The 27,302-nt window shown below is 38.8% G+C and overlaps 4 protein-coding genes across 5 annotated transcripts; 1 reads left to right on the top strand and 3 right to left on the bottom strand.

Moving 5' to 3' along the window:
• Positions 1-174: 174 nt before the first annotated feature.
• Positions 175-6,817, bottom strand: ndufb3 (NADH:ubiquinone oxidoreductase subunit B3). The gene is made up of 3 exons (XM_033649579.2): positions 5,049-6,817; positions 521-649; positions 175-413 (listed from the first exon to the last, which is right to left on the bottom strand). The coding sequence occupies exons 2-3, from the start codon at positions 646-648 to the stop codon at positions 260-262; spliced, it is 282 nt and encodes a 93-aa protein (XP_033505470.1). The 5' UTR covers position 649; positions 5,049-6,817; the 3' UTR covers positions 175-259.
• A 478-nt stretch (positions 6,818-7,295) lies between these two features.
• pecr (peroxisomal trans-2-enoyl-CoA reductase) lies at positions 7,296-16,545 on the bottom strand. The gene is made up of 8 exons (XM_078173136.1): positions 16,389-16,545; positions 14,770-14,903; positions 12,958-13,123; positions 10,271-10,352; positions 10,085-10,181; positions 9,881-9,991; positions 8,370-8,481; positions 7,296-8,262 (listed from the first exon to the last, which is right to left on the bottom strand). The coding sequence occupies exons 1-8, from the start codon at positions 16,498-16,500 to the stop codon at positions 8,180-8,182; spliced, it is 897 nt and encodes a 298-aa protein (XP_078029262.1). The 5' UTR covers positions 16,501-16,545; the 3' UTR covers positions 7,296-8,179.
• Positions 16,546-18,680: 2,135 nt separating this feature from the next.
• Positions 18,681-21,832, bottom strand: rpl37a (ribosomal protein L37a). The gene is made up of 4 exons (XM_033649494.2): positions 21,745-21,832; positions 20,872-21,000; positions 20,222-20,304; positions 18,681-18,844 (listed from the first exon to the last, which is right to left on the bottom strand). Exons 1-4 carry the CDS (start codon positions 21,745-21,747, stop codon positions 18,781-18,783), a joined length of 279 nt encoding a protein of 92 aa, XP_033505385.1. The 5' UTR covers positions 21,748-21,832; the 3' UTR covers positions 18,681-18,780.
• A 180-nt stretch (positions 21,833-22,012) lies between these two features.
• Positions 22,013-27,300, top strand: cfap410 (cilia and flagella associated protein 410). Of its 2 annotated transcripts, XR_004502944.2 has the most exons (8): positions 22,013-22,250; positions 22,398-22,416; positions 22,569-22,615; positions 23,469-23,698; positions 23,796-23,946; positions 24,071-24,170; positions 24,259-24,482; positions 27,152-27,300. XR_004502944.2 is itself a non-coding variant. In XM_033651471.2 (7 exons), exons 1-7 carry the CDS (start codon positions 22,174-22,176, stop codon positions 24,421-24,423), a joined length of 789 nt encoding a protein of 262 aa, XP_033507362.1. In that variant the 5' UTR covers positions 22,013-22,173; the 3' UTR covers positions 24,424-27,300. The 2 variants fall into 2 exon arrangements, 1 of the variants encoding a protein (XP_033507362.1); XM_033651471.2 differs by having other exon boundaries at positions 24,259-27,300.
• The last annotated feature ends 2 nt before the right edge of the window (positions 27,301-27,302 follow it).

The following is a 27,302-nucleotide window of genomic DNA, read 5'->3' as shown; positions in this document are numbered from 1 at the left end:
TCAGTACTGGCTCAATTTAAAAAATTGTTGTTGCCATTAGTCACACAGGCACAAAAACATGGGAAAATAGGGTCCTGGTTGAAAAAATACCAAAGTTATCCTTAAATGCAAAGTGAATTTGTTTATGACTTAAAGATGAAACAGAGTGTTTGAAGAATAAGGGGAGCAATGGAGTGATCAGAAAAACATTTATTAAACAGAAAATACATAATATTATTAGACTCCATTATGGTCTGTGTTTGAGGGACAATGATGAGTATTAATGGTGGCCGCCCTTCTTCGGTGGGAACAGGGCGTACTCTACAGCCAGAGCAACAGTGAAGGCAGCAAAGCCCCACTTGAATCCTTTCAGCAGCACTTCAGAGAGAGTCACAGCACGAGCGAAGCCGCCTGCGTATCTCCAAGCCTCGTTACTGCACACAGGGAGAGTGACAGTGACAGGAAGGAAAGATACGGAGCAGGGTCAGGGATAAGACTTACTTAACAGTTAGCCACATCTCATATAGGTAGAAATACTAACCGTGCCCACGGATCCTTGAGGCCTCTGGCTGCCAGCCTCTGCTGTGTGAACTCCAGTGGCGTTCCCTCTGTCTTCCACTGCCGCCAGTCAGGCAGAGACATCTTGCTGTGGCCGTGGTCACCTCCCATGCTGAAAACAGACACAGATGTACGATTATATATCAGCCTACTGGTAGACACATTATATTTATGTTGTTTAATTTGAGAAACGTGCAGACATGAGTCACAAATAATGCGCCAAAATTTTTCTCACAGTTAAAGCAAATGTCTGTCCATCAACTAATTGATTAATCAACTAATCATTCATCTCTAATGCAGATAATTTTTTTTTTTGAATCGGCCACATTCTATTTCTCTTCTTCTATACCTTGTATAACACAGAAATCACAACATTTTGTGAATACATTTTTAACAAATGCTGAGTTTTTATGTGGTTACATGTTTTGTTTTGTTGAAACCATGAGTCCAAACGAGCTGTCAATCAAACAATGCCACAATGATACTGATGTTTGTATAATGTAAGTGTTGTCTGTCCTGAGAAATTCTATACTTTTTTTTTCATAATATTGAAGGAAATGTGGCAAAAAGGAGCTCAATATAAATGTTAAAGATGATAAATAGGATGATGTCTGGGAAAGTGTAAAAACCTTGTGTTTGTAAATAGAATAAAATCTATTCAAAGCATGATTTTACACAGAGCTCATGTTTCTCTTCCAGACGCCATACATTTACAGGGTGTCTACAGGTATCAGACATTTGAATTTAATGCTTTTAAAGACATGTTCAAGACATTTTTTAGCCAAATTTAAGACTGATTTTGGACAAATCATCTTTGTCTTATTCAATCATTGCAAGTAAGAAGGGGTTTTATATGAGAATATGGTTATAAGAGTGGGTTAGGTTAACAGGTAAGTGCAAGTATAAAGTAAAAAGCCAGTTTTAGGCTCAGCTGTAGTTTTAAAGACTTGTAACATCAGAAATGTGGACTGTCACTCAGAAGAGCTTGAATCATTTTGAAAAAAAAAAAAAATTAAAAGATGGATAAATTAAATTCAGGGTTCAACAATAATTTTTACTTACCCCTATAAAAACAGTTTAATTTATTAGCAGGTATAAAATACAACAAAAACTTAAGCTAATTTTCATGTTTAATCTTTACTGCAAAGCCCTGCTCTCTAACTTGCGGCAAAGCACACAATACAGAGTTTTGCACACCTCCTCTAACGCCACCCAACTAAACTCCAGTTTCCAGGAAGTGAAATGCTCAGTGAAATGCTTTCCAAGTGAAATGCTCACTTGTGCTCCAGCTCGTAAACTTTATCTTTATGTTGTTCTCATCATCAGCTTTGGAAAAAAACCTGTGTTTAATTCTTTTAGTGCCACTTGACCAATTGGCTAAGTGTGTTGCTAGATTTACTGGCCCAACGCTGCATTTTACTTTCCCTGGGCCATCAGGCTGTTCTTAAATAAAAATGTTGTGCAAAACAGAGACAGGTAGTCTCACCCACTGCCTGTGGTCTTGCCGAAAGATACGGAGGTTTTGGGACGTTACAGGACAGGAAATTAATAAAAGCTTAGGTAAACTCTATAAACTAACATTCTTCGCAAGAAGGTGCATACTTCTGAATTGAATAACAGAGTTTTAACTAAAACACAGTGGCATGGGGTCACACTTGAATATATATTTGTGGATTATTTGACATGTATCCTGCACTCAAAGGATGACATGTTCACTGGAACATGGGAGCCTTTTATATTTTTATATTTCAACTATTCTTATAAAGTAGGGGACTAACATGTCTTGTCATTTGTCACTTCCTTTTATAGATGTTTGATCCGTGAGCTGCACTGAGTTGTTTTGGTTGTATATTCTGTTGAATGTTATGTGTGTCGTTTTGTTCTTAAAACTCAATAAAAACATTACAATTTAAAAATGTGTACTGTCCTTTTCTAATTCATACCCAAACGAATAAACTTGTCTCTGCCCTTCAAACATTAAAGGGTAACTTTGGTATTTTTCAACCTAGACACCATTTTCTGATGTTTTTGTGTCCAAGTAACTAATGGCAACAAGTTTTCAAAACTGGTCTAGTAATTAAATCAGACCGCTCCAGCTGGCAGCAGCAACACAGGCTACAATGCAACCACTTGGGGCAATTGTGCAATATCAATTTACGTCCACTTATAGTGCTTGTTTTTGTCACTGACAGGCTCAGATTGTTATTCTAATTGTCTGACAATATTATGGAAAGGATCCCGACAGAGACAGGCCTTTTTGTTTAACCAGAAAAAGTCTTGTTATCGTCATCACCAAACCTACCTAGCTCCATTTAAATGAAGAGTAATTTTATCATCCTAAAAAAAAAAAAATCATTCAAAGACCAAAATAAATAACAAAATAAAAATCACAAAGCTGTCAAGGTTCAACATCCCACTTTTCCAACATTCATCAACTCTGTTTGGTTGAAATTAATTCACCCAGTTAGATGTGAAAGTATGCTGGCTCTATACACGCTAAAATGACTGCTTATTTAAATGGAGTCTGGTGGGTTTGATGATGGCAGATTCAGAGCATATTTGGGTCAAACAAAATAATTTTACCCTTTAAAAAGGGCCAGTGTGTAAAATGGGTTGAAAACAGTGACATCAGTGGTCAAATTCTAGATTGCAGGGCTCACTCGCTCACCCCTCCCGTCGGGTAAATGACGGTGGCCTCATAGGGACAAAAAGCCTTGCGCAGACACAAGTTTTTCAGGAGTAGGTCTATCTAGCGACGAGGTGAATATTTATTTAGAAATCTAAACCATGTTACGATATTGTAATGAATCCCTCACAAGCAGGAGACCTGAGTAGCGTTCAGGAAAAAGGCCCGTTTATTTGAGCACTCCAAAAACTCCGGTAACACTCCAGGGGGTAAAAGACTCCGTCCCAAACTCTGACTCTTCTAGCGTAACACACGCTTCATACACTCATACTCACTTACAGTACCTAGCGGGTACCCCCTCCCCTCTCTGCTCCACCAATCTCCAGCCCGCACACTGAGTGACAGCGTAGCCGGTAAACAGAGCTCAGCTGTTTATTTAGCCTAGCAATATCTCCGGACTATAGTAGCTGCAATGGACGACTTTGAACGCGATTTTGAAGAGTTTCTTGTAGCGGACACAGACCCAGAGCCATACCTGTTTGAGCTGGAGCATACAGATGAGGAACTTGGATGCTGAGCGGGCGAGAAGAGAGGCTGAATCCTCCGCTCCCATTTTGCTGCACAGAATGGGATTCGGTGCTACTGCTACCATCGTTGGGGAGATATCACCAGGAGGAAAAGCACCGCAGAGAGTGCATCACAAGGAGTGAAGCTGCGTCTTCTTTTCCTCGCAGATGACAGTTCGGGTTCATTCTCTCCTGTTGTGTGGTAAGTGTGGTCCATTTGCAAACTTTATAACTAAAAAAACTTTTCACTACTCTCCATCGACGAACTACTAACACTCTGCTGTTTCCTCCTCCTTCTTCCTTCCTTCCGCTGTCTTCTTGGTTTATTTATACACGTGAAACGCGTTCTCTGGCTGGCTGGATTGTCCGCTCGGGCCGCCGTACATACATGGCGGCGCAAGATGGCGACCTCTCTAAAGCAAGGCCCTTGCTATATATATATATATATATATATATACACACATACATACATATATATATATACATACATATACATATATATATATATATATATATATATATATATATATATATATATATATATATATATATATATAAGCATAATTATAAGGCTACGAAAACCAAACGAATTTTATTTTATAGTGATTATACACTTATATAAACATATTAATGGGATAGACCTTTAACACAAAGGTCTATCTCTGTAAGGATCCTTTCTGTGATGTTGTCAGACACTTACAACAATAACCTGAGCCCGTCAGGAGCAAAACCAAACACTCTTTAGTGGACATAAATTGAGGGTGCACAGATACCCCAAGTGGTCAAGCCTGTTTCGCTGCTGCTGACTGCAGCCCTCTCGCTCAGTACTGGACCAGTTTAAAAAATTGCTGTTCTCATTACTCACTTAGACACAAACATGTGTGATAACAGGGGCCAGGTTGAAAAATACCTTAGTTGCCCTTTAAACCTGCTAATACTGACAGGTGTCGGACGTTACTTAACACGCGCCTGACGTTATCATTGACTCGCTATCTCAATCCACTCACTATGACTAATTACTTATCTAACTGATCCACCTAAAAATAAATGATCCCGTCGTTCATGATGGATCTAAACTTTGATTTTAAGTCAAAGTGACGACAAACAGCAGTGAAGCGATGGTAGGCTCAGCTAACATTAACGTTACGTTAGCTAACTGCTAGCTACGTCCCCTTCGATAAATAAATAAAATTGCAGCATTTGTTGTAAGACGCACTATCTACACCTTCATATGTGTTAGGATAGTGCTGCCAGCCACTGTGAAAAAGCAACAGAATATGGAAAGGTAAGAGTTTATATAACAGAAATACACACTGTACCTGAGCCTGTGTTGTGACCTCTGTTTCTGGACCGAAGATTACGACAGCTAACGTTGTTTTACGGCAAAATTACGGTAAATCATTCGGGACAAAATACTAAAGGAAAACGCGATTTGACAGTGCAGCGCTACTTCTTCTTGAGAACAAGTAAATCCGTTTACAGGTAAATATTAACACATAGTGATCATTAATTGCTGTGTCATGAATGCCTGCCGTTTTAATAATGACATTATACTACTTGTGTTAGACTGGTTAAAATAAAAAAATGTGTTCATCTGCAAGAAATTATACTCAAGCCTACTACATTACTACATCAGCAACCCCATCAATGTAGCAAGGCCAATATCTTAGTTACTGAATGTTTCACTTATTGCAGCTTCATTGTTCGTGTAGTAAGTTATTTATTTCATTGGAGAAGGCCACTGAGATTATTACCTGTAAGGTAATTGGCATATAACTGCAGATGTTATTCTCTGTCTCATAAACTATAGTAACTAGTCTATACCCATTGAGTGCACAGTTGCCCACGTACAGTTTCACATGGTGTGTGTTTGGGATACAGGTCATTGGAAATTGCAGATTAGATAGTCAACTGAACCCATTAAGAAGAGCAATGTATTCAGACAGAATTTTTGAAAAACGTAGGACAGACAGAATGACACACTGACAGTTTCTGTGATTATGTACAGCATACCATACCATGATACCAAAAATTAGAAAAAACAACAACCAAACATTGGGCCACAGGGGGAGCCACAGCGATCGGTCGCATTTTAGCCATTTTTAAGCATTTTTCTGTTGTTATAGCGCCACCCAGTTGCCAATTAGAGTTAAATTTCTCCAGTCACCTTGAGGCATCCTGTTCTACATATCTACCAAGTTTAGTAAAAATCAATATGGCGGTTAGGCCTAGATAAGAAATTAGCTGTCTAGCGCCCCCATTTTGTTTGATGGGGTCAATAATGGAGGGGTCCCCTCAGATTATGTGTGGTCATATGCCTACAAAGTTGCATGGTGATCAGTGAAACCCTTGAGATGTTATACACCTTTATGTGATGAGCCACGCCCTCCACAATATTCATTGCCTTATAGAAGCTCAGTTTTAGTAAGTTTTCCAACTTTTGCCTAGAGGGAACTTTAGATGTTGGTCCCTAGATTATGTTCACAGAGTCTCATGCAGATCAGTCAAACTCCCTAGGAAGAGATCGACTTTAAATGTTTTTCAAAAAATTCAAAATGGCGGAAAATCTATATAACCGGAAGTTATGGGTTGTTGAGGCGTGCAAAGTTTCATGTCTCTACGACATACGGGGCATGAGATATGCCCATTCAAAGTTTCACATGGATTGGCCAAGTCAGTGAGGAGAAAAATGTGTAACTTTAGACACACAGAGTTTTCGTCATTATATAGTAAGATTATATATTAAGATAACAAGTTATTTTAATTGTCTATTTATCCTTACAAGTTACAAAATAAAGGAATCATGTTACATTAAAATATCAAATTAATAATTACTGTATTGTAGCTGTATATTAAAGACAGTCAATGTAAAGCATCTGTTCTCTGTGCATCACTGAAACATTTTACTTTCTTAATGATCATCTATGGCACAAGTCTGAGTCTTATGAAGACTTACATGATCAATTCCCTGTATAATCACAATTATAGTAACCAATATTATCATGGTTATAAGTATTATTAGGGATGTCCCAATCACATTTTTTTGCATCCGATCTGATACTTTGCAAAGCATTAAGGAAAAAAAAAAAAAAAGAATGCATCCACCAAAAAGCTCATCGGTGGTTCAGCAGTATAAAATGTAAACAAATTCTGAATTGTAAACAAACTGTCCCTCCAGAGTTGCTGTAGGGATGTGGTAGGCTAGGTTGCACCGTTAGGTGTGGCTGTGTTGCTCGGAATAAAGAGAGAAGCGGTGGCTGCTGAACCTGTTGTCTCGACTCCTGTCCATTTATTGCTCATTAGCTGCACTCAGTTAGGCGAACCCAGGACGCTCAGTTACAATACATTGGAAAGCGGAGGCAACAATGAACAACATAGATGAAAAACCTGGCCATTTTTGTTGTTTTGAGTCCTCAGATCGTTTATTACCGATTCCGATTTTGTAAAGCGTGATCGGTGCTGATAGCTGATCCGTGGACCGCATCGGGACATCCCTAAGTATCATCATAGTATTATTACAATATGCTGAACATGTCCAAAAGTGACTGATACACACGCTGAAATAATTTTGTCAGTGTTTTTTAATTTAATTGAATTTATTTTTTTTCTATTAAAAACCACAAACAAAATTAGCAGCAGTTTTTGTTTGCATGAACATTAAAATTATAACATAGCTTGTATCCTATGTAAACACATGGAAACCATATCAAATGTGCAGTAATTAACATTAGAGAAAGTCTGTCTTTGACATGCTTGCTCGAGTGTCTGTCACTGTTGATGAGGACAGGGACCAGAAGCCAGATTTGCTGCACGCCCACTCAGGGAATTACAGAAGAAACCCATGCATCTGGGAGACTGTTGCTACATTTGGTTGATGCTGCATATTTACCGTGAGTTTTAAAAGTGCAGCAATCAAACACTTCTTTTAAGGATAATTCAAATTTGAAATGGTGATACTAACCATCAAAACATTTACTGCTGTTTATTGTGGAACCAGTAACCGTTTCAGGTCCAAGCAAAAAACCAAAGGTGATTTTAATATTTTAGCTCCTGAATCAGCCTCAGAGACACTAAATCAGTGCAAAATTTAAAATAAATCACTGCCATTTTCCTTTCCTGTTTCTATATTTAGTCTCCACTTTTAAAGCACTTTGTTAAAAGCACTTTGTGTTTACTGACAAAGGCATTGGAAAAAACATTCTACATACATTTCAACAGTTTATGTCACAGCTTATCATCCAAGAAACTAATCAGACACTCATGTTGCTAATAATTACAAACAATTATTTACATTATTTGCAATAATAACAAATCAGAACATCTTCTACCCAGGCCACTCTGGTGTCTTGTTTCATTGACTGTGTTTATGGTGCCTTTACAGCTCATGGTCCATGATGGTTGGCCAACTGTGTGTTTATGACCCGGGTTCAGACTCTGCCATAAAAGTGAATCAGAGTTTGCTTCGCGGGTTGAGCAGGTCCTTCAGAGCGTCCAGGTTCTCTCCCTCTGGAGCCTCGGGCCATGCACTGTGGTCTGGAGACGGACACACAGAACACACAACAATTTAGCATACAATATAGAATGCTGTATAGTATATATAGTGTATATATTGTTTAGATGCTATAGCAAGATGTACGCACCAGGTATCTCCCACATGGAGTGGTACAGACTCTGTCCTGCATCGACCCTTAGGGTGGCTCCAGAGATGAAGGAGGCAGCAGGAGAGAGCAGGAAACACACCGCTGATGAGATCTAAACATTCAAACACAGTTTTATAAACAAACAAACAAACAAAACAGAAGAAATCACAACAGTTTCTGACAGCTAACATGGATTTTATGGTGTGTTTTTCCATACAGCTTAGCCCATTTCACAATACAGTGTCATCAGCTATAGACAGATGTTTGCATGTGTAGGACAAGGACTTTATTAAGCACTTTAAAATCCCCCAAACAAGTGGGATTTTCAAATTGTTCTGCATATGTATTCTTTTATAGAACACTGCAGTGCATAGTTAAAAGACTTTTAAATATAACAAAGCTGCTCTTATGGAGTTTCTTTATGGAGGACGAAAATTAACTCCAGTATCAATAAATAAATGTATAAATAAAAACAGGAATGAATAAATATGGAAATAGATAAAAGTATAAATAAAATCTGAAATAAATAAATGTATAAATAAATACATAAACAATGTATAAACGAAACAAAAAATTAAAAAATCTAAAATAAATATATAAATAAATGTATAAAAAATTGCAGATATAAATAAATGTATAAATAAATGCAAATAAATACAAAAACATCTGAAATAAATAAATGTATAAATAAATAGAGGAATAAATAAATACAGAAATAATACATTCATTTTTTTATTTAACCTTTATTTAACAAGGAAGTCCCATATAATTTATTATTATTATTATCATTATTATTATTATTATTGAGATTGAAAATCTCTTTTACAAGAGAGACCTCTTGTGAATAAATGTGTAAATAAATACAAAAAAATAAAAGAAATCTGAAATAAATAAATTCAGGAATGACTAAATACAGAAATAATAAGTGTATAAATAAAAAGGAACTGAAATAAATAAATAAATATAGGAGTGAATAAACACAGAAATAATAAATGTATAAATAAATACAAAAATAATCTGAAATGAATAAACACAAAAATAAATACATACAGAAATAATAAGGTTATAACTAAAAACAAAGTGAAATAAAAATAAATACATACATACAGAATAATACAGAAATAAATAACTAAACTTGGAAATAAATGTATGCATATATAAATAAATAACACATTAAACGTATAAATAAATGCTGAAATAAATAGATAAATGCAAATAAATAAAAGTTGACAACAAAACAGCATATTAGTAAATAAATATCTTAAATTTATTTATTTCTGTATGTCTGTGTCTGTATGTTAATGAGGCGGGAGGTCCTTTACTCTGCATTTATTTTTTTTTATTTATGATTCATTTATTTTTGCATTTATTTCAGTAATTGTTTATTCTTTTATTAATTCATTTCTGTATTTTTTATACATTTTTTTATCGATACATGTCATTTTTCATCCTCCATGTTTCATGAGCACCTTTCCTCAGGGTATTGTGGGTGTCATTAGATGGTTACTCACCTCCTCTGGTACTCCCAGCCTCTTCGCAGGGCTTAATGGAATGGCCGTCTTGAAAATTGTTGGTCCAATGTCCTTGTAGTTTTCCATTGCAGTTTTGGAAAAGATTATTCCCTGCAAGCAGACAAATGGGCAGATTATAAATTACGACACAATTACAGACCTCCTCTTACACTTACTCTTTGTTAACTCATGACCTGGACTTACAGGTGCCACAGAGTTGATTCTGACTCCTGAGGCCGCCCACTCGATGGCCAGACTCTTTGTTAAGTTGTCCACTCCTGCCCTCGCTGCCCCTGTGTGTCTGTCAGGGAGATACAGTGTTTGAACAGAAGAGAAGAAGAGTGTGTGAGCTGCAAACTCGTGTGAAATTAGTGAGGTGTTGCTGCTTACGCCATGCCTGGGAAGCCTTTCCACATGTCGGCAATGATGTTGACGATCACACCTCCATGTTGTTTCATCCACGCTGTGTAGACTGTGTGGAAACAACAGCAACACAGTCACACTGAGAGCTTTGACAAACACACACTGATACTGAGAGGAAAAAAAATCAATCAATGCAGGAGTAAAAACAGGGATAAATGAATACATACATAAATAAAGTTAATATTATAAATATATATATATATATATATATATATATATATATATTATTGCAAAAAAAAACAATAAAGCAATAAACAAACAAATAAAGGTATAAAAATACAGAAAAAATACATAAAGGTGTAATTAAACACAGGAATAAATATATAAGTTATCAAATGTATAAAGAAATACCGGAATGAATGAAAAAAAGCAGAAATAAATAAATACATACATACATACATAAATAATGTTATAAATAATGCCGCAATAAATTATATATTAATTAACATTAAAATATATTAATAAATAAATACAGGAATAAATAAACAACATAGAAATGAATAAATAAATATATGAAAAATACAGGAAAAAATAAATAAAGGTATAATTAAATACAGGTATAAATGAAAAAAAAATACAGAAATGAATAAAGGTATACATAATACAACAATAAATAAATAAACAAAAGTATAAAACATACAGGAATAAATACAGAAATTAATAAATGTAAAAAAACTGGCTTAAAAAATTTGATGTATAATTTAATACAGGAATAGATAAATAAATACAGAATAAATACATAAATAAATAAATGCATTGAGAAATTAAAGTTTATCATTAAACAGGACATACATAAATATCTTACTTTTTTTTGTACATCCTAGATTTACTTCTCTATATATATATATATACAGTACAGGCCAAAAGTTTGGACACACCTTCTCATTCAATGCGTTTTCTTTATTTTCATGACTATTTACATTGTAGATTCTCACTGAAGGCATCAAAACTATGAATGAACACATGTAGAGTTATGTACTTAACAAAAAAAGGTGAAATAACTGAAAACATGTTTTATATTCTAGTTTCTTCAAAATAGCCACCCTTTGCTCTGATTACTGCTTTGCACACTCTTGGCATTCTCTCGATAAGCTTCAAGAGGTAGTCACCTGAAATGGTTTTCCAACAGTCTTGAAGGAGTTCCCAGAGGTGTTTAGCACTTGTTGGCCCCTTTGCCTTCACTCTGCGGTCCAGCTCACCCCAAACCATCTCAATTGGGTTCAGGTCCGGTGACTGTGGAGGCCAGGTCATCTGCCGCAGCACTCCATCACTCTCCTTCTTGGTCAAATAGCCCTTACACAGCCTGGAGGTGTGTTTGGGGTCATTGTCCTGTTGAAAAATAAATGATCGTCCAACTAAACGCAAACCGGATGGGATGGCATGTCACTGCAGGATGCTGTGGTAGCCATGCTGGTTCAGTGTGCCTTCAATTTTGAATAAATCCCCAACAGTGTCACTAGCAAAACACCCCCACACCATCACACCTCCTCCTCCATGCTTCACAGTGGGAACCAGGCATGTGGAATCCATCCGTTCACCTTTTCTGCGTCTCACAAAGACACGGCGGTTGGAACCAAAGATCTCAAATTTGGACTCATCAGACCAAAGCACAGATTTCCACTGGTCTAATGTCCATTCCTTGTGTTTCTTGGCCCAAACAAATCTCTTCTGCTTGTTGCCTCTCCTTAGCAGTGGTTTCCTAGCAGCTATTTGACCATGAAGGCCTGATTGGCGCAGTCTCCTCTTAACAGTTGTTCTAGAGATGGGTCTGCTGCTAGAACTCTGTGTGGCATTCATCTGGTCTCTGATCTGAGCTGCTGTTAACTTGTGATTTCTGAGGCTGGTGACTCGGATGAACTTATCCTCAGAAGCAGAGGTGACTCTTGGTCTTCCTTTCCTGGGTCGGTCCTCATGTGTGCCAGTTTCGTTGTAGCGCTTGATGGTTTTTGCGACTCCACTTGGGGACACATTTAAAGTTTTTGCAATTTTCCGGACTGACTGACCTTCATTTCTTAAAGTAATGATGGCCACTCGTTTTTCTTTAGTTAGCTGATTGGTTCTTGCCATAATATGAATTTTAACAGTTGTCCAATAGGGCTGTCGGCTGTGTATTAACCTGACTTCTGCACAACACAACTGATGGTCCCAACCCCATTGATAAAGCAAGAAATTCCACTAATTAACCCTGATAAGGCACACCTGTGAAGTGGAAACCATTTCAGGTGACTACCTCTTGAAGCTCATGGAGAGAATGCCAAGAGTGTGCAAAGCAGTAATCAGAGCAAAGGGTGGCTATTTTGAAAAAACTAGAATATAAAACATGTTTTCAGTTATTTTACCTTTTTTGGTTAAGTACATAACTCCACATGTGTTCATTCATAGTTTTGATGCCTTCAGTGAGAATCTACAATGTAAATAGTCATGAAAATAAAGAAAACACATTGAATGAGAAGGTGTGTCCAAACTTTTGGCCTGTACTGTATATATATATATATATATATTAATATAAATTTTTCCCTGTATTTATTTTTTATTTTATTCATTTATTTGTGTTTATTTACTTACATATTTCTTTATCTATTTTAATTTGCTGATAGCCAACTTATGTCATTTTTCATTCTGTATAACTGAGCCAGTGTTAGCGGTCAGCTTACCCTCCTGGCAGCAGTGGAAGGTTCCTGTCAGGTTGGTGTCGATCACCGCCCTCCAGCCTTTAGAGGACATGTGTTCTACCGGGCTGGTGAACTGACCTCCTCCATTGTTCACCAGAAAGTCTATCCTGCCGAACCGCTTCAGCACTGATGACACCAGATTCTTCACCTGCGGCACAGGGAATCAGAACAGGGGCCTGTATCACGAAGCAGGATTAATGTCTTAGCGAGGTAACTTCAGGGTTAACCCTGGGTTTTCGGTCTCACGAAGCCGGTTCAGTTCTTATTGGGGTAGATCACCATGGTAACTTACTCTGAACGGCTATCCTGCTCCGGAGCAGGGTAAGTTCAGGGTTGAATCTGATCCTATAAAAAGCACCACCCACTGGCCAATCAGCTGTTCGGAAAAAATGACTCCGCTGACAGAAACGCAGCCCAGTCATGACGGGAAGTTTAATTCATTTGATTGATTTTGATTTGAAAGTTTATTTTGAACATTAAAAAAGAAAAGAAAGCAACAACAACAGACAATGAAAAGATTGTTCAAAAAGGAGTGGAAAGAAGACAAAATTTCATCCCACCCCTTCATAAGAAAGAAACTGATCATTTGCGGACACTTAATAGCACCATTAATTAGTCCCAACATTTTGTTTTGTTGGAGGAAATGATCCATGTTAAAGATAATGGGCCTAATTGACAGCTTTGCTGCTGGAAATGTGGAAAGTAGCCTATCATGTCTACACTTCATGGTGTTTGAGGGATTTTCCTTTTTGTTTTTTAAAGAGGGAGACTAGGTGTATTTTTGCGCAGCTGTTAATTTCTAACACAGCTCAATATCAGGATGATTTTATTCAGACTATCAATTTGGTGTTGATATGATTTAATTGTGGCGTCAGTTTTAAGCTTCATTGTAGCATATATAACGTTATGACAAAGAAGACCAATTTATCAGACGCAATGATGTTAGACGATAATTGTAATACATGCAATTCATCTGCGCAGCATTGATTTCATGGGATTCAAGGGTGTGATCAGTGTCAGATGTACAGGTACAGGTACTGTAGCTACTTGAACCAGTGATGAGTAATTTAACCTACACATCATTTTATTTGCTACCTTGTTTTGTCTTGATTTTTCCCTCTCTCCTCCTCTATTTCTTCTTTCCTGACATGTTTTTTTTCTTCTCTATTATGTGATTTCATTGATGTTTTGACAGGGGAATTTCTTTGATAAGCTTTTAGTGGCTTCTAACCTTTCCGGCACTTTTCTTTTTTTAATCTTGTAAATTTTATACTGTCTGTTTTTAACATTAGGCCTATGTGCAAATAAACTAGGCCTAATCTAAACTAAAGCTAAACATTATTCATCCCGTTATGCGTTGCCACGCATGTTTCCTCCTCCTGCAGCTGCCACGGTGTTGGCCTTTTCTCTAATGTTGCTTTTCTCCTCATATTTTAGTAGAATTAATCTCTGATCCTCACGAGAAATACCTTTTTTCCCTCACATACAGCGCTCTGTGAGGACGCTCAGTGACGCTCAGTGATGCTGCGCTTCTCTCATGATTGTGATTGGTCCGCTGCGTGCGCGTTCACAGCTCTTGATAAAGCAACCCTGGGTTGAGTTACCGAGTTGATATCCAGCATCGTGATACCGATTATCCTGATTGCCATTGTTAGGGTTAGTCAGCCCAGGATAGGTCTGGGTAACCCAGGAAAGGTTGATCTCGCTTCGTGATACAGGCCCCTGGTGATCAAGCACTGACAACATCAACATGACACAGATACAGAGGCTGAAGGTGTGTGTGTGCACATTTACCTCGTCCTCGTTTCGGATGTTACACGGTAGAGGAGTGACACACGCAGGGCTGGAGGCAGGGATTCTTTGTCTCATCTCCTGAGCTGCCGCCTCCAACCTCTCTACCTTTCTGCTGGAGATCACCACACTGCAACCTGACGACAAAAGAGTTAGTCATGACAAAACTATGATAACAGTACTGGCAGCCTGCTCACTTTATAACATAATTTTTCTAATCAACATTTGGTTATGTGATGTAATTATTGGGAATAATCACGTGTCAGAATCGCTCAGCGCTTGCTCCTGTGTGATTGTTCATATGCAGAGATGAGCAAAAATACATCAAAATGAATTTTGATAGAAAATACCCCTCAAATAAATGTATCAAAATAAAACACAAAATACTGGTGCCAGAAAAGGTATCAAAATAAAATACATGTATTTTGTATTTTCAAAGACAGAAAATACTTCTTTTCTTTTTCTTTTTAGCAGCGACCTGCAGCTCTATAGGTCACTCTGTTGGTCGGTCGGTCGGTCGGTTGGTCAGTTGGTCCACAAAGCTTTTCGTGAATAACTCAAAAAGTGCTTGACCAAAAATGCTCAAAATTTAGACTGTAACTAGAGACCCTGAGTAACTATACCAGAAAGAATGCCCACGATTCGTCCATAGGTGGCGCTATACTAACCGATTCAATTCTTTTTGTGAGTAACTCAGAAAGAAAAAGCTAGGGACATGTAGGCTACCCTAAAATATTATTTATTGATTCAGATTTAGATTCAGACAACTTTATTGATCCCACGTGAGGCAATTCATTTGTAGCATACTCATCCCAAGCATCAACCACAACAACATACAATTTTCTATGTTATGCACAGTCCAGTAAAACAGACCACTAGGTCAGTGAAGGGCACATTGAATGGCCCAAGTTAAAAAAAAAAATAGAGACAAAAATATTTTTTTAAAAATATTTTTAAATCCAATATTATAAGAATGTGTAGCCCATTATTTTTGTTTTTTGATTCGTGGATAAAGTATTTTGAGTATTTTAAATACAAAATTACCTCACTCAAAAGTATTTTGTTACAAATTACATTTGCTTTTTATGGGCCTTATCAAATACAAATTACAAAATACTCAAATGTAATTGAAATACGTATTTTAAATACAAGTAATAGAAATACTGCCCATCCCTGTTCATATGCATGGCAGTGCTCTCAGTAATAAAGATTAGAACCAAAGCTATTCAAAGATACGTGTATTAAATGTGACACTTCTCTTAGGTCAGGCCAAAATATATAAGTTATTATTCAGTATTTATTCAGCCATGACAAACTCGAGGGGTGAATTAACTCTCATGTTACTGAAATCTGAGGGGAACAGAATAACTTTGTCCAGGTGCTGCACCAAATACTGTGACCCGTCAGATGAGCACCATTTTCTTTCCCTGTGTCATAAAGCAAGCACTGAATGACTCCTCACTCTCTGATGACTGTCTTCAGGGGGCAAATCTACTGAATCATGTGCAATAATAAATGATCTGTGCCGAAGTTCACGGGGCTCCTGTCCTCAGTCAGCTGCTGTTCATTTGTAACCTTGTGTCCAGTTAATGTCTACTGACCCCACACACCGCTTCACTCACCGAGCTCCAGCAGCTCTGCAGAGATGGCTTTACCGATACCGGTCCCGCCGCCCGTTACAATCGCTACTTTATGGTTAAACAAGCCTGGTCTGAAAACACTGGACGTCGCCATGTCTGGTTCTGGAACCTACTGAGGAGAAGTCGACGCCACGCCCCCTGCTGGTAATGTGACGGTAGTGAGTGTCTTTGGCGTTACGGTGCTGCCATCTTCAGGAATTTACTGTTTACTGCAGTTTCAATACAATAAACGTGATGTAAAATATAATGAACTAGTGAACTTTTTTTCTGGTCTTTTTGAACTGAAATTGCTACTGACTGAGTTGTTGGTATTTAATGTGACTAAGAAATATACTTGTATCCAAATACCATGTTTAGAATAATAAGGAAAAATGCCAAAACAATTGTTGTTATTGGTCTGAGGCAGTGGTCCCAGGGAGTCCCCAGAAAAATAAGTAATGGTTTATTTTCAGTATTTTATTCTGAAGTCCAGTGAGAGTAAATGTGATAAGGGTAGCTTACAACTATAGACTTTTGGTCTTAATTTTATCAGACAACCAAAATCTGTTCAGATGGAGCTCCCTGAAGCGAAATCTTATCAAATGGGGGATCTGTGACCTCGTGTGTATCACTGTAGGGATCCTTTACACAAAAAGAGGTTGAGAACTAATGGTCTAAAGTGTTGACATGTGGTGCAGACACACTAGGAAAACTGAAATTTTAAAATTACATGAAAAGCCACCCTTTTATCAGTAGTTAAAGTCAGTATTTCGGAATTTTTTTGCACTGCATAGGTGTGCATATCTTGGAAAGTTAACGTGTTATGAGTTCACAGAAACCAAATACTTGATTGTACTCGTAGTTTCTTAGACACAGCCATTTCCTCATCATACTATATGTAGTCACTGGGGACATAGGGCCAGGTTTTTCCTAAAATATAATGAAATACAAACAGTAGTGTCATGTGTTTAAAGACTACATAAGAATAAGAAGAACTCACTTTAAGCAAGCAGTCTGACTGATTTTGAAATATTTTCAGATTTGTGCTTAGACGAGCCCTGTGAACATTTTTTTCCAAGTAAATTAAAAACTTAAAGTTTTCTGTACTTTAATCGTCTCAAATAGGACTCTTTCACTATTTGTACAATACAACAGATAACGAGATGTTTCATTATAAATTATGGATTCACAATATTGTATTTTGCCAATAAATAAGTTATTTGACAGATAAATTAAACAGAAAAACATGTTAGCCGATTCTGAAATTGGCCGATACCAATGATGTGCCGATATTATCGTGCATCCCTATTATAAATCTTATCAGGCAAATTATTCCTTTCACAAAAGTCAGTGACAATTTAAAATATATAAGTGCAACAGTTAAACCTGAACGAAAAAGTTTATTCTATAATCTGCACATTTTCTGCAATTTCTTTTACTGTAAATCTGTATTGTTTGTATGTATGCTTATTTGTAGGTACTTATTCACCTGTGCTGAGGATCATTTAAGATAAAAAAAAAACAAAACTTTATCCTCTTACATCCAATTAAAGTGACAGTATACAAATCCACTGTTACATACAGTATGTACTCCACTACAAACAAGCATTATTAATCTTTTCCATGGCAGACACTGACAGGCCGCTGAGGGAAATGAACAAGTGTTATCAATAATACCTTAGGGACATGTAGGTGTGCCGAATCAAAACAGTGAGCCAGCAATGTAATGATGTCACTTGTGTAGGTATGTACATGTTGTAGGTAGGTACGGTAGATTCCTCAGGGACGTTAAAGCTTTATGATACCAGATGTCAGAAATGTTGGATATATGAAATGCTGTCACTATTTACACCTGTTTGTGTCAAGTCAATATCTGCTGTGAAAAAGGTCTATAGTCACACTTAAGCTGTGGTTGAGTATTTCTCCAATTACCTTTTATAATTAGAACACCATGGTAGAGTACTGGAGCTTTAATTTCATTTTCCACAGGTTGACAATAAAGCATACTTCTTACTCCAGTTTCAGAGAGTGCACATACACAAAACTGAGTTATTAGTCTGACATGCTAAAAGGAAACAACACAGGCATTTACTGTCAAGAAACTACAGGCCAGGAGAACCCTTTCTTATACTGTGGCATAATTAAATGCTAATTTACTTAGACAGTTGTACTTCTTTTGACCTCACTGGCTCCCTGAGATCCAGAGCAACTTTCTCCCTCGTGCATGTTTCGTGAGGAATCTTCTTGATTCGACTGCTATATTATAAAAGAGATGAACAAAGACACAAACAAAGATTTCCGCTCCAGACCGATTTATTTGTGGATGTTGAGGCCATGTCCAGGTCGGTTAAATTATAGAAAAAGTCCCAAATCCACCAGTGATCATCGCACTGGTTTACTGGTCCTTCAACTCCTTCAGCCTCCTGATTGCGGACTTGACTGTGACAGCAGAAGTTGTGCTGAAAGAGACAAAACAAAGACATTACTTACACTTGGTGTTTACATTATGATGAATATCCCAAACTTCCATAGTCAGAGATACCCATCCCATGTTTAACGTGAGCTTACTGATATGCTCTATGTAATGATCAACTTCATTTTATTTGTACATTTATTTCTACACCTACTTTAACATTTTCAGCATTTATGTATTTCAGCACTAATTCTTTTATTTTGCCAAATTAATTAATTTATTCTCGTATTTTTCTCATTCCTGTGTTTATTTAGCTCCATAAATATTCATTTCCACACTTTTGTTTTAATTCCAGTTTATCGTAGTCACCTGCACTCACAGAAATACTTCATTTGAAAGTTCTACAGAGTGGCTCAGTGGTTCACTGACATTGTTCAATGCAATAAAATTGATTATTTATTTATTTTTTTTTTTTTTTAAATGGCAGGTTGGCCCAGCCATCCAATCATTTTTCATATTATGGTCTGGCAAGGCCACAGCTTTTTTATTGCAATTAGGCTTCCCACTGGGAGATTTACAGTTGTCTCCGTTGACACTAACATGAACCCTCCCTACATCTAATTGGACTAATGTGCGGTCCCCTGGGCTGTCATCAACTTTCATTCCAATATTTAACAGAAATACGTGGCTGCGGTTTTGGAGAAGTCAGACGTCCCCAAAATATCCAACAAAATTTGTTTCTAACAAAATTTGAGGGAAGAAATGCACGTGTAGCTGCTGAATCATATTTCTTTTTTCCAGAACTGGGAGGTTGCGATGTTGCAAATGTTCCCTGGCTGTTTGAGAAAATCTGGAAGAGCTGACTGAATCCTTGAGTCACTAGTTTCATATGCATGGTAATCTCAGAGATTACAAGGTACAGTACAGCTGTGTGACATTTGATATGTTGGTGTGATGAGTGGTACTGTTGCTGACCAATACCTCCCATAAGCTTTGCAAACAAATCTGTTGCAGATACGTTGAACCATCTGGCGCTGAATAGGAAACCTATTTATTGCACAAACTCAAAAGGCTAATCATTGTCGGACATTAAATGTAGACACCACTGATTAGCACTGACATGAATGACATCCAGCTTTCTGTCTGAAAACAAATTGTATGGCTGTTCGTTCCATGAGCGTAATTCCATCTGTGCTCTGACCATTTACTGTCAAACAGCGTTACAAAACCCAGACGTGGCCCTTACAACAGTCAAAAGTACAGAAATATGATTGTTGGTAGTTAAGTCACTGGGCTTTGCAGAAGATGCAGCCCTCAATCCAAAACTACTTTTTAATAATAGCTATGAACACATCCACAGCTACAATCCCAGTTTGGGTTACTATGACTTGCCAGAATTACAGCACAGCAGAAAGAAACCTACTTGTAAGTCCAGGCACCTCCAGCCACCGTCTTCCTGCAGGACCCACAGTGCCAGATACCAACAGCCCTCCTCTTCATCTTGGTCTGTCAATATAAAAGTTAGCACAGTTACAAAAAGTCTGTCAATTTCTCCAGACATAATATCCAAACATTATGTGTGCACTCTCCAAGAAACACGAAAATGTGACATCTGCTGCAGGAATTCCTGGTGTTCCTTCACATCAGTATACACACCGATCAGCCGACACATTAAAACCAGTGACAACTGAAGGGAATAACATTGAACATCTTGTTACAATACAATGTTCTGCAGGGAAACATTGAGTCCTGGTGTTCATGTGGATGCTACTTTACACACGCCACCCATTCAAACACTTTTGCAAACCAAGTGAGGTCCTATGCCCATGCCTCAACAGGTCAGAGCCAAGTCTGATTCAAGGAGGCCCTACTGTGGATTAGGGGTGCTTCTGGGGTGCAGGCACATCATACTTAGCCTAAATCAGATTGGGATCTGGGGAAGTTTGTCACATCCCTCAGCCATTCCTGAGCAGTTTTGGCTGATCGATGTACATGTAATAGGAATACTGCTTCCCGAATAAGATGATAAATGAGTGACAGTACAGTATTTTAGTTTCTTTGGGTTGTCCTTACCTTGCCACAGAAAGAGCAGGTGTATTTAGCGTGCTGGGAGATTTCAATTTTCTTCACCATCTTCCTCAGCGAGGCACCGTAACGTGTGCCATATTTACCAACGATCCCCACCTTCTTGGTACGCTTGGCCTGTGAACATGAACACACATTAAAATTACAATACGCAACGTCAATGCAGGTGTACAAGCAGTAACCACTTCTGACATACTGGGCTAAAACTGCTGATAACGTCTGCCTCCTAACTTCCAGGTAGTACTGTTGCAACAGTAGACCGGATATCCAAATATTCCAAATAACCCCGCAAACAGTTGTGACTATGAAGGTTATACAGTCGGGAGGACTACGTGTCATGTTACTGCAAGTATTCAACACACGTTTTAAACTATTAAACGGAAACACTTGTAAAACCGGGGTGAATGAAGTTGTGTCACAAGCGGTGTATCCAGCTAGCCTAGCCTAGCTTCTTCCAATCAAGCTAACGTTAGCCTCCTAGCTAACTCAAACAGACTTTGCAACAGTGGACCGGGTTGGAAGACAACAATTTCTATTTAAACACGAAGCACAGCACTTCGCTTCACTGCTGGTTCCCTAAAGCAGCATGAATTTAGGTTTTAACCAACGACGGGAAGCTAATACAACTGGCCCGCCTGGTACTTGGAGCTCAGAGAGCATAGCAATGGTGGCAGCCATTTCTCTCAAAGCAAGACATGAAAACATCGTTTTTGCTGTTGACATATTCACAAAATCATCGTTAATAACGGCCAGGTCTGACAAACATGGAGATCACAGAGCCTCCAAATATGTGATTATAGCATTTATAGCACAGAATATGTCAGATTGACACGGATTAGGAAGGGGACATTCTTCGCTCACCATCGTTTCAGTGGAGACGTAGGTCCAAAGAGGGAGTTCATACCGCGCAGGCGCGATTTACCCATTCGTGTGCGCTGCATTGTGGGACTTTGAGTTTTTGCAATATGTTGCCGCTACTACATAAAAATAAAACTATTCTACTATATATATCAAACATAAAGTACTTTCGCCAAATAGTAGTGCTTCTGCACAGTTTTAACAACAGTAATAATAATAATTTCTTTACGTAGGCAATATTTATACCGGAAATGACTGTAACTAAGGACGCCTCGGTGGATATGCGCATGCGTATTTGACATGGTGGAAACATCCCCGCTGCTGATTCGAAATGTTTGTCCACTTCGTCTGTCATAATGCGGTCTTTGTTACCCGTGAGCATATAGTGCATTAAAAACATTATTTCTTGGCAGTTGAATGAGCTGATTAGCCATGAAGCTAACACGGAAACAGGTTCTCGCGAAGGCTAAGGCCTCCGACTTGGACAGCGTGAAGAAACTGAACTGCTGGTAAGTGTTTACATTTTAGCATACCAGTTAACGTCACCAGTTATTTCGCTGGTTTTTAGTTTACATGATGATACTCAAGGTTGACAGGAATGCCTATATATTTTGTATATCTCCCATTTGTGGTAACATTTCACGTAATTCTTGCAGGGGATGCAACCTGACTGATGTGAGTATTCTGTTAATTCATGTTTTTGATTTTACACTGAATTTACTGTTCATGCTTGAATTGACGTTACTCCTCTTTTTAATATGTGTAATTAAAGTTGTATGTATGTATCCATGCAATAATAAAAGTGTTCCCCTTTATGCTCTTTCCAGATTTCTATCTTCTCCCAAATGGCCAACATCGAGGTGCTGACACTCAGGTTGGTACATTAAGCTTTGCTTTCTCTCTGACACATTCACACACACATTTACACTGATCAGCCACAATATTAAAACCACTGACAGGTGAAGTGAATAACACTGCTCATCTTGTTACAATGCAATGTTCTGCTAGGAAATCTGTGGTCCTGGCATTCATGAGGATAACACTTGACGCGCTACACCCACTCCAGCACTGTTGCAGAACAAGTACACCCCCTCATGGCAACGCACTCCCAGATGGCACTGGTTCCTCAGCTCATAAATGGCCTGAGGAACGCGACAAAGAGCTCAAGGTGTCAAATCCTAATCTGATCAAGCATCCATGGGATGTGCTGGTACCCCATCTCATAAACCACAGCACTCACTGCAAACGCTCCCAGAGGTCTTCTCTTGTGTCCATGCATCAACAGGTCAGAGCCAGCCCCATGGATGGGGTGTACCTCTGAGGTACTGACATGTCCCTCAGTTGCTCAATCAGATTGGCCTTGCGCTCTTTGTCACGTTCCTTGGGCCATTCATGGCAGTTTTTTTCCGATGTGGAATGGTGCAACTTCAGGGGTGTGTCCTGTGGTGTCTGGTGCCAGGGCGTTGGCAGCAGATTATTTGAGTCTTGTGGGTTGTAAGGTGGGGTATCAGCACTTCCCACAGATGCACAATCAGTCTGGGATCTTGGGAATTAGGAGGGCAGTTTGACGCCTTGAGCACGTTATTACAGTGTGGCATGGTGCATTGTCCTGTTGGGGGGGCCACTGCCATCTGGGAGTTGCCATGAGCGGGGGGGATGTACCTGAATCATTTGAGATGATCAGTGACTCCCAGCTGTGACCTTCTTCCTTTTCTCCCTCTCTGTAGTGTCAACAGCATCTCGTCTCTGTCTCCTCTGTCTGGCTGTCTGTCTCTGTGTGAGCTCTACCTGAGGAGGAACAATATTCCCTCACTCTCTGAGCTCTCCCATCTGCGTCCACTGACGCGTCTCAGAGTGCTCTGGTTAGCAGAGAACCCCTGTTGTGGGACCGACTCCAGCCAATATCGCCTCACTGTACTGCGCTGCCTGCCTCGCCTCCAGAAGCTCGACAACCAAGGTGAGTGTGCAGTGTGTGTGGGACAAGTAGAAATGATTGCGAGCTTAAGCAATTGTAATGAAGGACATGTGTACGGTGTTTGTGTGTGTGTTTGCAGTTGTAACAGAAGATGAGATTGCACTTGCTCTTGCGGAGGGTGAGGAGGTCACCACTCCCCCAGGCAGCATCCAAAACCAGCTTTCCATCAATGGAGTTCCAGATGCAGAGACAGAGAATGACCCTCTTAACTACAACATGGAGGAGACCAAGTAAGCCCTGTGGATGGACACTAAAACTTACAGGAAATGGAACACGCATTGATTGAAAATAATCTGTCATAATGGTGTACACATTTTAAGAACAAAGCCTTTCTAACTTGATTTTTGTTTTTAGCAAAATCAGGGAAGAGTTGGGGATGAAGCCGCTCTCCAGAGACAAGTTCCCCTCTCTTTGTTCTCCGTCAACCAGAGAAAACAAACCATCAATGAAAAAGGTGCCCTCTTATCTCCGAAACATTGCCTTTTAAAACTCAGTGTTTGAATACACGTTTTAATCTCAGTCAATTCAAATTGTATTTTCAGTCACACACTCTGGACGCAGTTCTGCTGCTGCTGAGGGATTTGGATGAAGAGGAGCTTCACATCGTATACACAGCGACTCAGAACAGACTCCAGATGCACACACTGGACTCAGAGACGCTAACAGATTCACTGCAGACACAGAAAACTGCGGACATCCAACACTGAAACGTTTCATAGCATGCACTCAGGGCCAAACCTCTCCCTCCGCTTCTTATATTTAAAGGGTAAGTTTGATGTTTTCAACCTGGAAACACTCAGAGCACGTTTGTATCATCAATTTACGTCCACTGAAAGTGTTTGTTTTGCCACTTAGAGGCTCAGATTGCTGTTAGTGTCTGACAACATTATGGAAAGGATCCTACATTCATTCATTGTCTGTAACTGCTTATCCTGTTAGAGGTTGCGGGGTTGCTGGAGCCTATCCTAGCTGACATTGGGTGAGAGGCAGGGTACACTCTGGACAGGTCGCCAGACTATCACAGGGCTGACACATAGAGACAGACAACCATTCACACTCACATTCACACCTACAGGCAATTTAGAGTCACCACTTAACCTGCATGTCTTTGGACTGTGGGAGGAAGCCGGAGTACCCGGAGAAAACCCACGCTGACAACATACAAACTCAACACAGACGGTTCAAACCCTTCTACCCGGGTTTGAACCAGGAACCATCTTGCTGTGAGGGATAATACTAACCGCTGCTCCACCATGCCGTCCATAGGGATTTAGTTAAATTGATTTTAAAGGGCTTTATTGGCATAGAGAAAACTTATATTTAGAGCCCAAAATTTCACTTGTCGGTACCACTCAAGGTGACAAAGCTTACTTATACTTTTTGAAAAGATCTATGTCTGTAGATGATATTATGGTATGATAGCCGTTCCTGAGTGGTAGCTGTATCATAGTTATCAGCTCATGAAGTATACCTACCCCCTCAGGAAATGGCTTTTCAGATGCTGGTGCATATCCTGGTTTAGACTCATGTAGAGGACATCTGTCAATGTTTCGCAATATTGTCTTTGGTATCATTTTAAAGGGGAGTGTGTAATCTTTCATTCAAGCTAAAAAAAATTTCTTTGGACTGTGTGAGGAAGCTGGAGTACTGAGAGAAACCCAATCCTGACACGGGGAGAACATGCAAACTCTACACAGAAGGGCTCCCTCCTGGGATTGAACCAGGAGCCCTCTTGTTGTGAGGCGACAATGCTAACCACCACCTGGCACCACTGCGCTGCCAGAATCCCGACAAAGATTATCTTTTTGTTGAACCAGAAACAGCCCCAAAATTGCTTCTGCCAAACCCATCATAAAACACACTTTATTTAAAGAGGAGATGGTCTGATGCTGATACCAGTATCAAAAATGCCTCTGATATTGCCTAAAATGCTGGATTGGGCATTGGCGAGTACGCAAGTCTATGCACCGAACCAAAATCACGCAAAATATATCAATAAATTTTAAAATAGTTTCACACCCAGATAGAAGGTCACTTGTCCCAGAAATCAATTCTTCTTTGCTGCTCTGAAACAGTGGCCTACACAGCAAGTTCCATTTTGCAGCTGCTGGCAGCTACTGTTTTAGAGCAGTGAAGAAGAATTGATCTTCTGTAAATAGCGTATTGTTAGCAAAATGTCAGCAATGTGGCAGTATTTTACACTGGATTAAACAAAGTTCTATGGCATTCATTCTCCAGGGTTCCCACACATTTTCATGGACATTTCAAGACTTTCCCCTTTCAAGGGCCTGAAAAAAAAAAATCTTTCCAAATTTGCCTGGCATTTTTTACACATATTTAAAATCTATCTAAACATAATTTCAGGAGGAGATGGGGGGCGGAGAGAAAAAAAGAAACCTATGTGATGGTGATCTAAACGTTGTCACATATCTATGCATATTAGAGCTACGTTACATCAACGGCTATAGAAAATTAATTTGCTGTTATGATACATCACGTGGAAGGTTATCCACCAAAAGATTACTGGAAGAATTTCAGCACACACAACAAAATTTCATGACTTTTCCATAACTTTTAACTATTTGTACTAATTCCATGACTTTTCCTGATTCTCTATATGTATCTGTTCAGGAATTTCAAAGTGTTTAACCTGAGTGGTGCCATACATCAATACCAATCATTTCACATACGTACAGGGTAAGCTGTATACAGCTGTTTTTTTTTTTTTTTTTTAAATGCAGTGGTGTTGGATCTGTACTCCGTATCAGCTGATACGCAAGTTCAGACACCTGAATCAGTATCGGGAAGGAAAAAATGGTATAGGAACATCTCTAATTCAGGGCTGTCAGATACAAATTAAAAATTACAAAAGTCGTCTTGGTTTGTCTTTACACTGTTCCAACAATCACCAACTCTGGTTTAGTTGAAATTAACTCTTCATTCACCCAGTTAGATGTGAAAACATGCTGGCTATATACAGGCTAAAATTACTGTTTATTTAAATGGAGTCTGGTGGGTTTGGTAATGAAGATTTTGGGGCTGTTTCTGGTTAAACAAAAGGATCTTACTCTTTAACAAAAAGGGCTATCTCAGTATGGGATCCTCTCCATAATGTTGTCAGACACTAATAATAACAAACCGAGCCTGTCAGTGTCAAAAACAAGCAATTTTAGTGGACGTAAACTGACTTTGCATACATGCTCTGAGTGGTTTCAATGCAGCCTGTTTGGCCAATTGGACCAGTTTCAAAATCGTTCTCATTAGTGACTTAGACACAAAAACATGGGATCCAGGTGAAAAATACCAAACTCATCCTTTAACCTCTTTCTTGGGATTACAAACAGGATCCTTAAACGCTCCCTTTTATACCCGTTACCTTCACATGGCATTTTGCATGGCACGTGTAGTCTTGCTGACCTCTCCCTTCTGTTACAGGTTTTTACATGTGGAGGAGAGTATTGAACAACTTCCCTTGCTTTCTGTTTTTTTTTTGTTATAGCAGCATGCCTTCCTGCCTTCACACACAAAAGAATGTATGTTTTTGCTAACTGTAAATCTATTTCTGTAATTAAAGCAATGTAACTGC

This window comes from Epinephelus lanceolatus, chromosome 12, assembly GCF_041903045.1.
Source record: "Epinephelus lanceolatus isolate andai-2023 chromosome 12, ASM4190304v1, whole genome shotgun sequence".
Lineage (NCBI taxonomy): Eukaryota > Metazoa > Chordata > Actinopteri > Perciformes > Serranidae > Epinephelus > Epinephelus lanceolatus.
This window is presented reverse-complemented; position numbering and strand designations above follow the sequence as displayed.

Coding starts and splice junctions, on each gene's coding strand:
- ndufb3 (XM_033649579.2), bottom strand. CDS start 648: ATGGGAGGTGACCACGGCCACAGCAAGATGTCTCTGCCTGACTGGCGG. Junction 414..520: donor CTCAAGGATCCGTGGGCACG/GTTAGTATTTCT, acceptor CCCTGTGTGCAG/TAACGAGGCTTGGAGATACG.
- pecr (XM_078173136.1), bottom strand. CDS start 16,500: ATGGCGACGTCCAGTGTTTTCAGACCAGGCTTGTTTAACCATAAAGTA. Junction 10,182..10,270: donor AAAGGCTTCCCAGGCATGGC/GTAAGCAGCAAC, acceptor TCTCCCTGACAG/ACACACAGGGGCAGCGAGGG. Junction 8,482..9,880: donor GGCTGGGAGTACCAGAGGAG/GTGAGTAACCAT, acceptor TTGAATGTTTAG/ATCTCATCAGCGGTGTGTTT.
- rpl37a (XM_033649494.2), bottom strand. Junction 20,305..20,871: donor CCTGCTCTTTCTGTGGCAAG/GTAAGGACAACC, acceptor TTATATTGACAG/ACCAAGATGAAGAGGAGGGC. Junction 18,845..20,221: donor GGAGGTGCCTGGACTTACAA/GTAGGTTTCTTT, acceptor TGTCTCTTTCAG/CACAACTTCTGCTGTCACAG.
- cfap410 (XM_033651471.2), top strand. CDS start 22,174: ATGAAGCTAACACGGAAACAGGTTCTCGCGAAGGCTAAGGCCTCCGAC. Junction 23,699..23,795: donor CCAGAAGCTCGACAACCAAG/GTGAGTGTGCAG, acceptor GTGTGTTTGCAG/TTGTAACAGAAGATGAGATT. Junction 23,947..24,070: donor TACAACATGGAGGAGACCAA/GTAAGCCCTGTG, acceptor TTTTGTTTTTAG/CAAAATCAGGGAAGAGTTGG.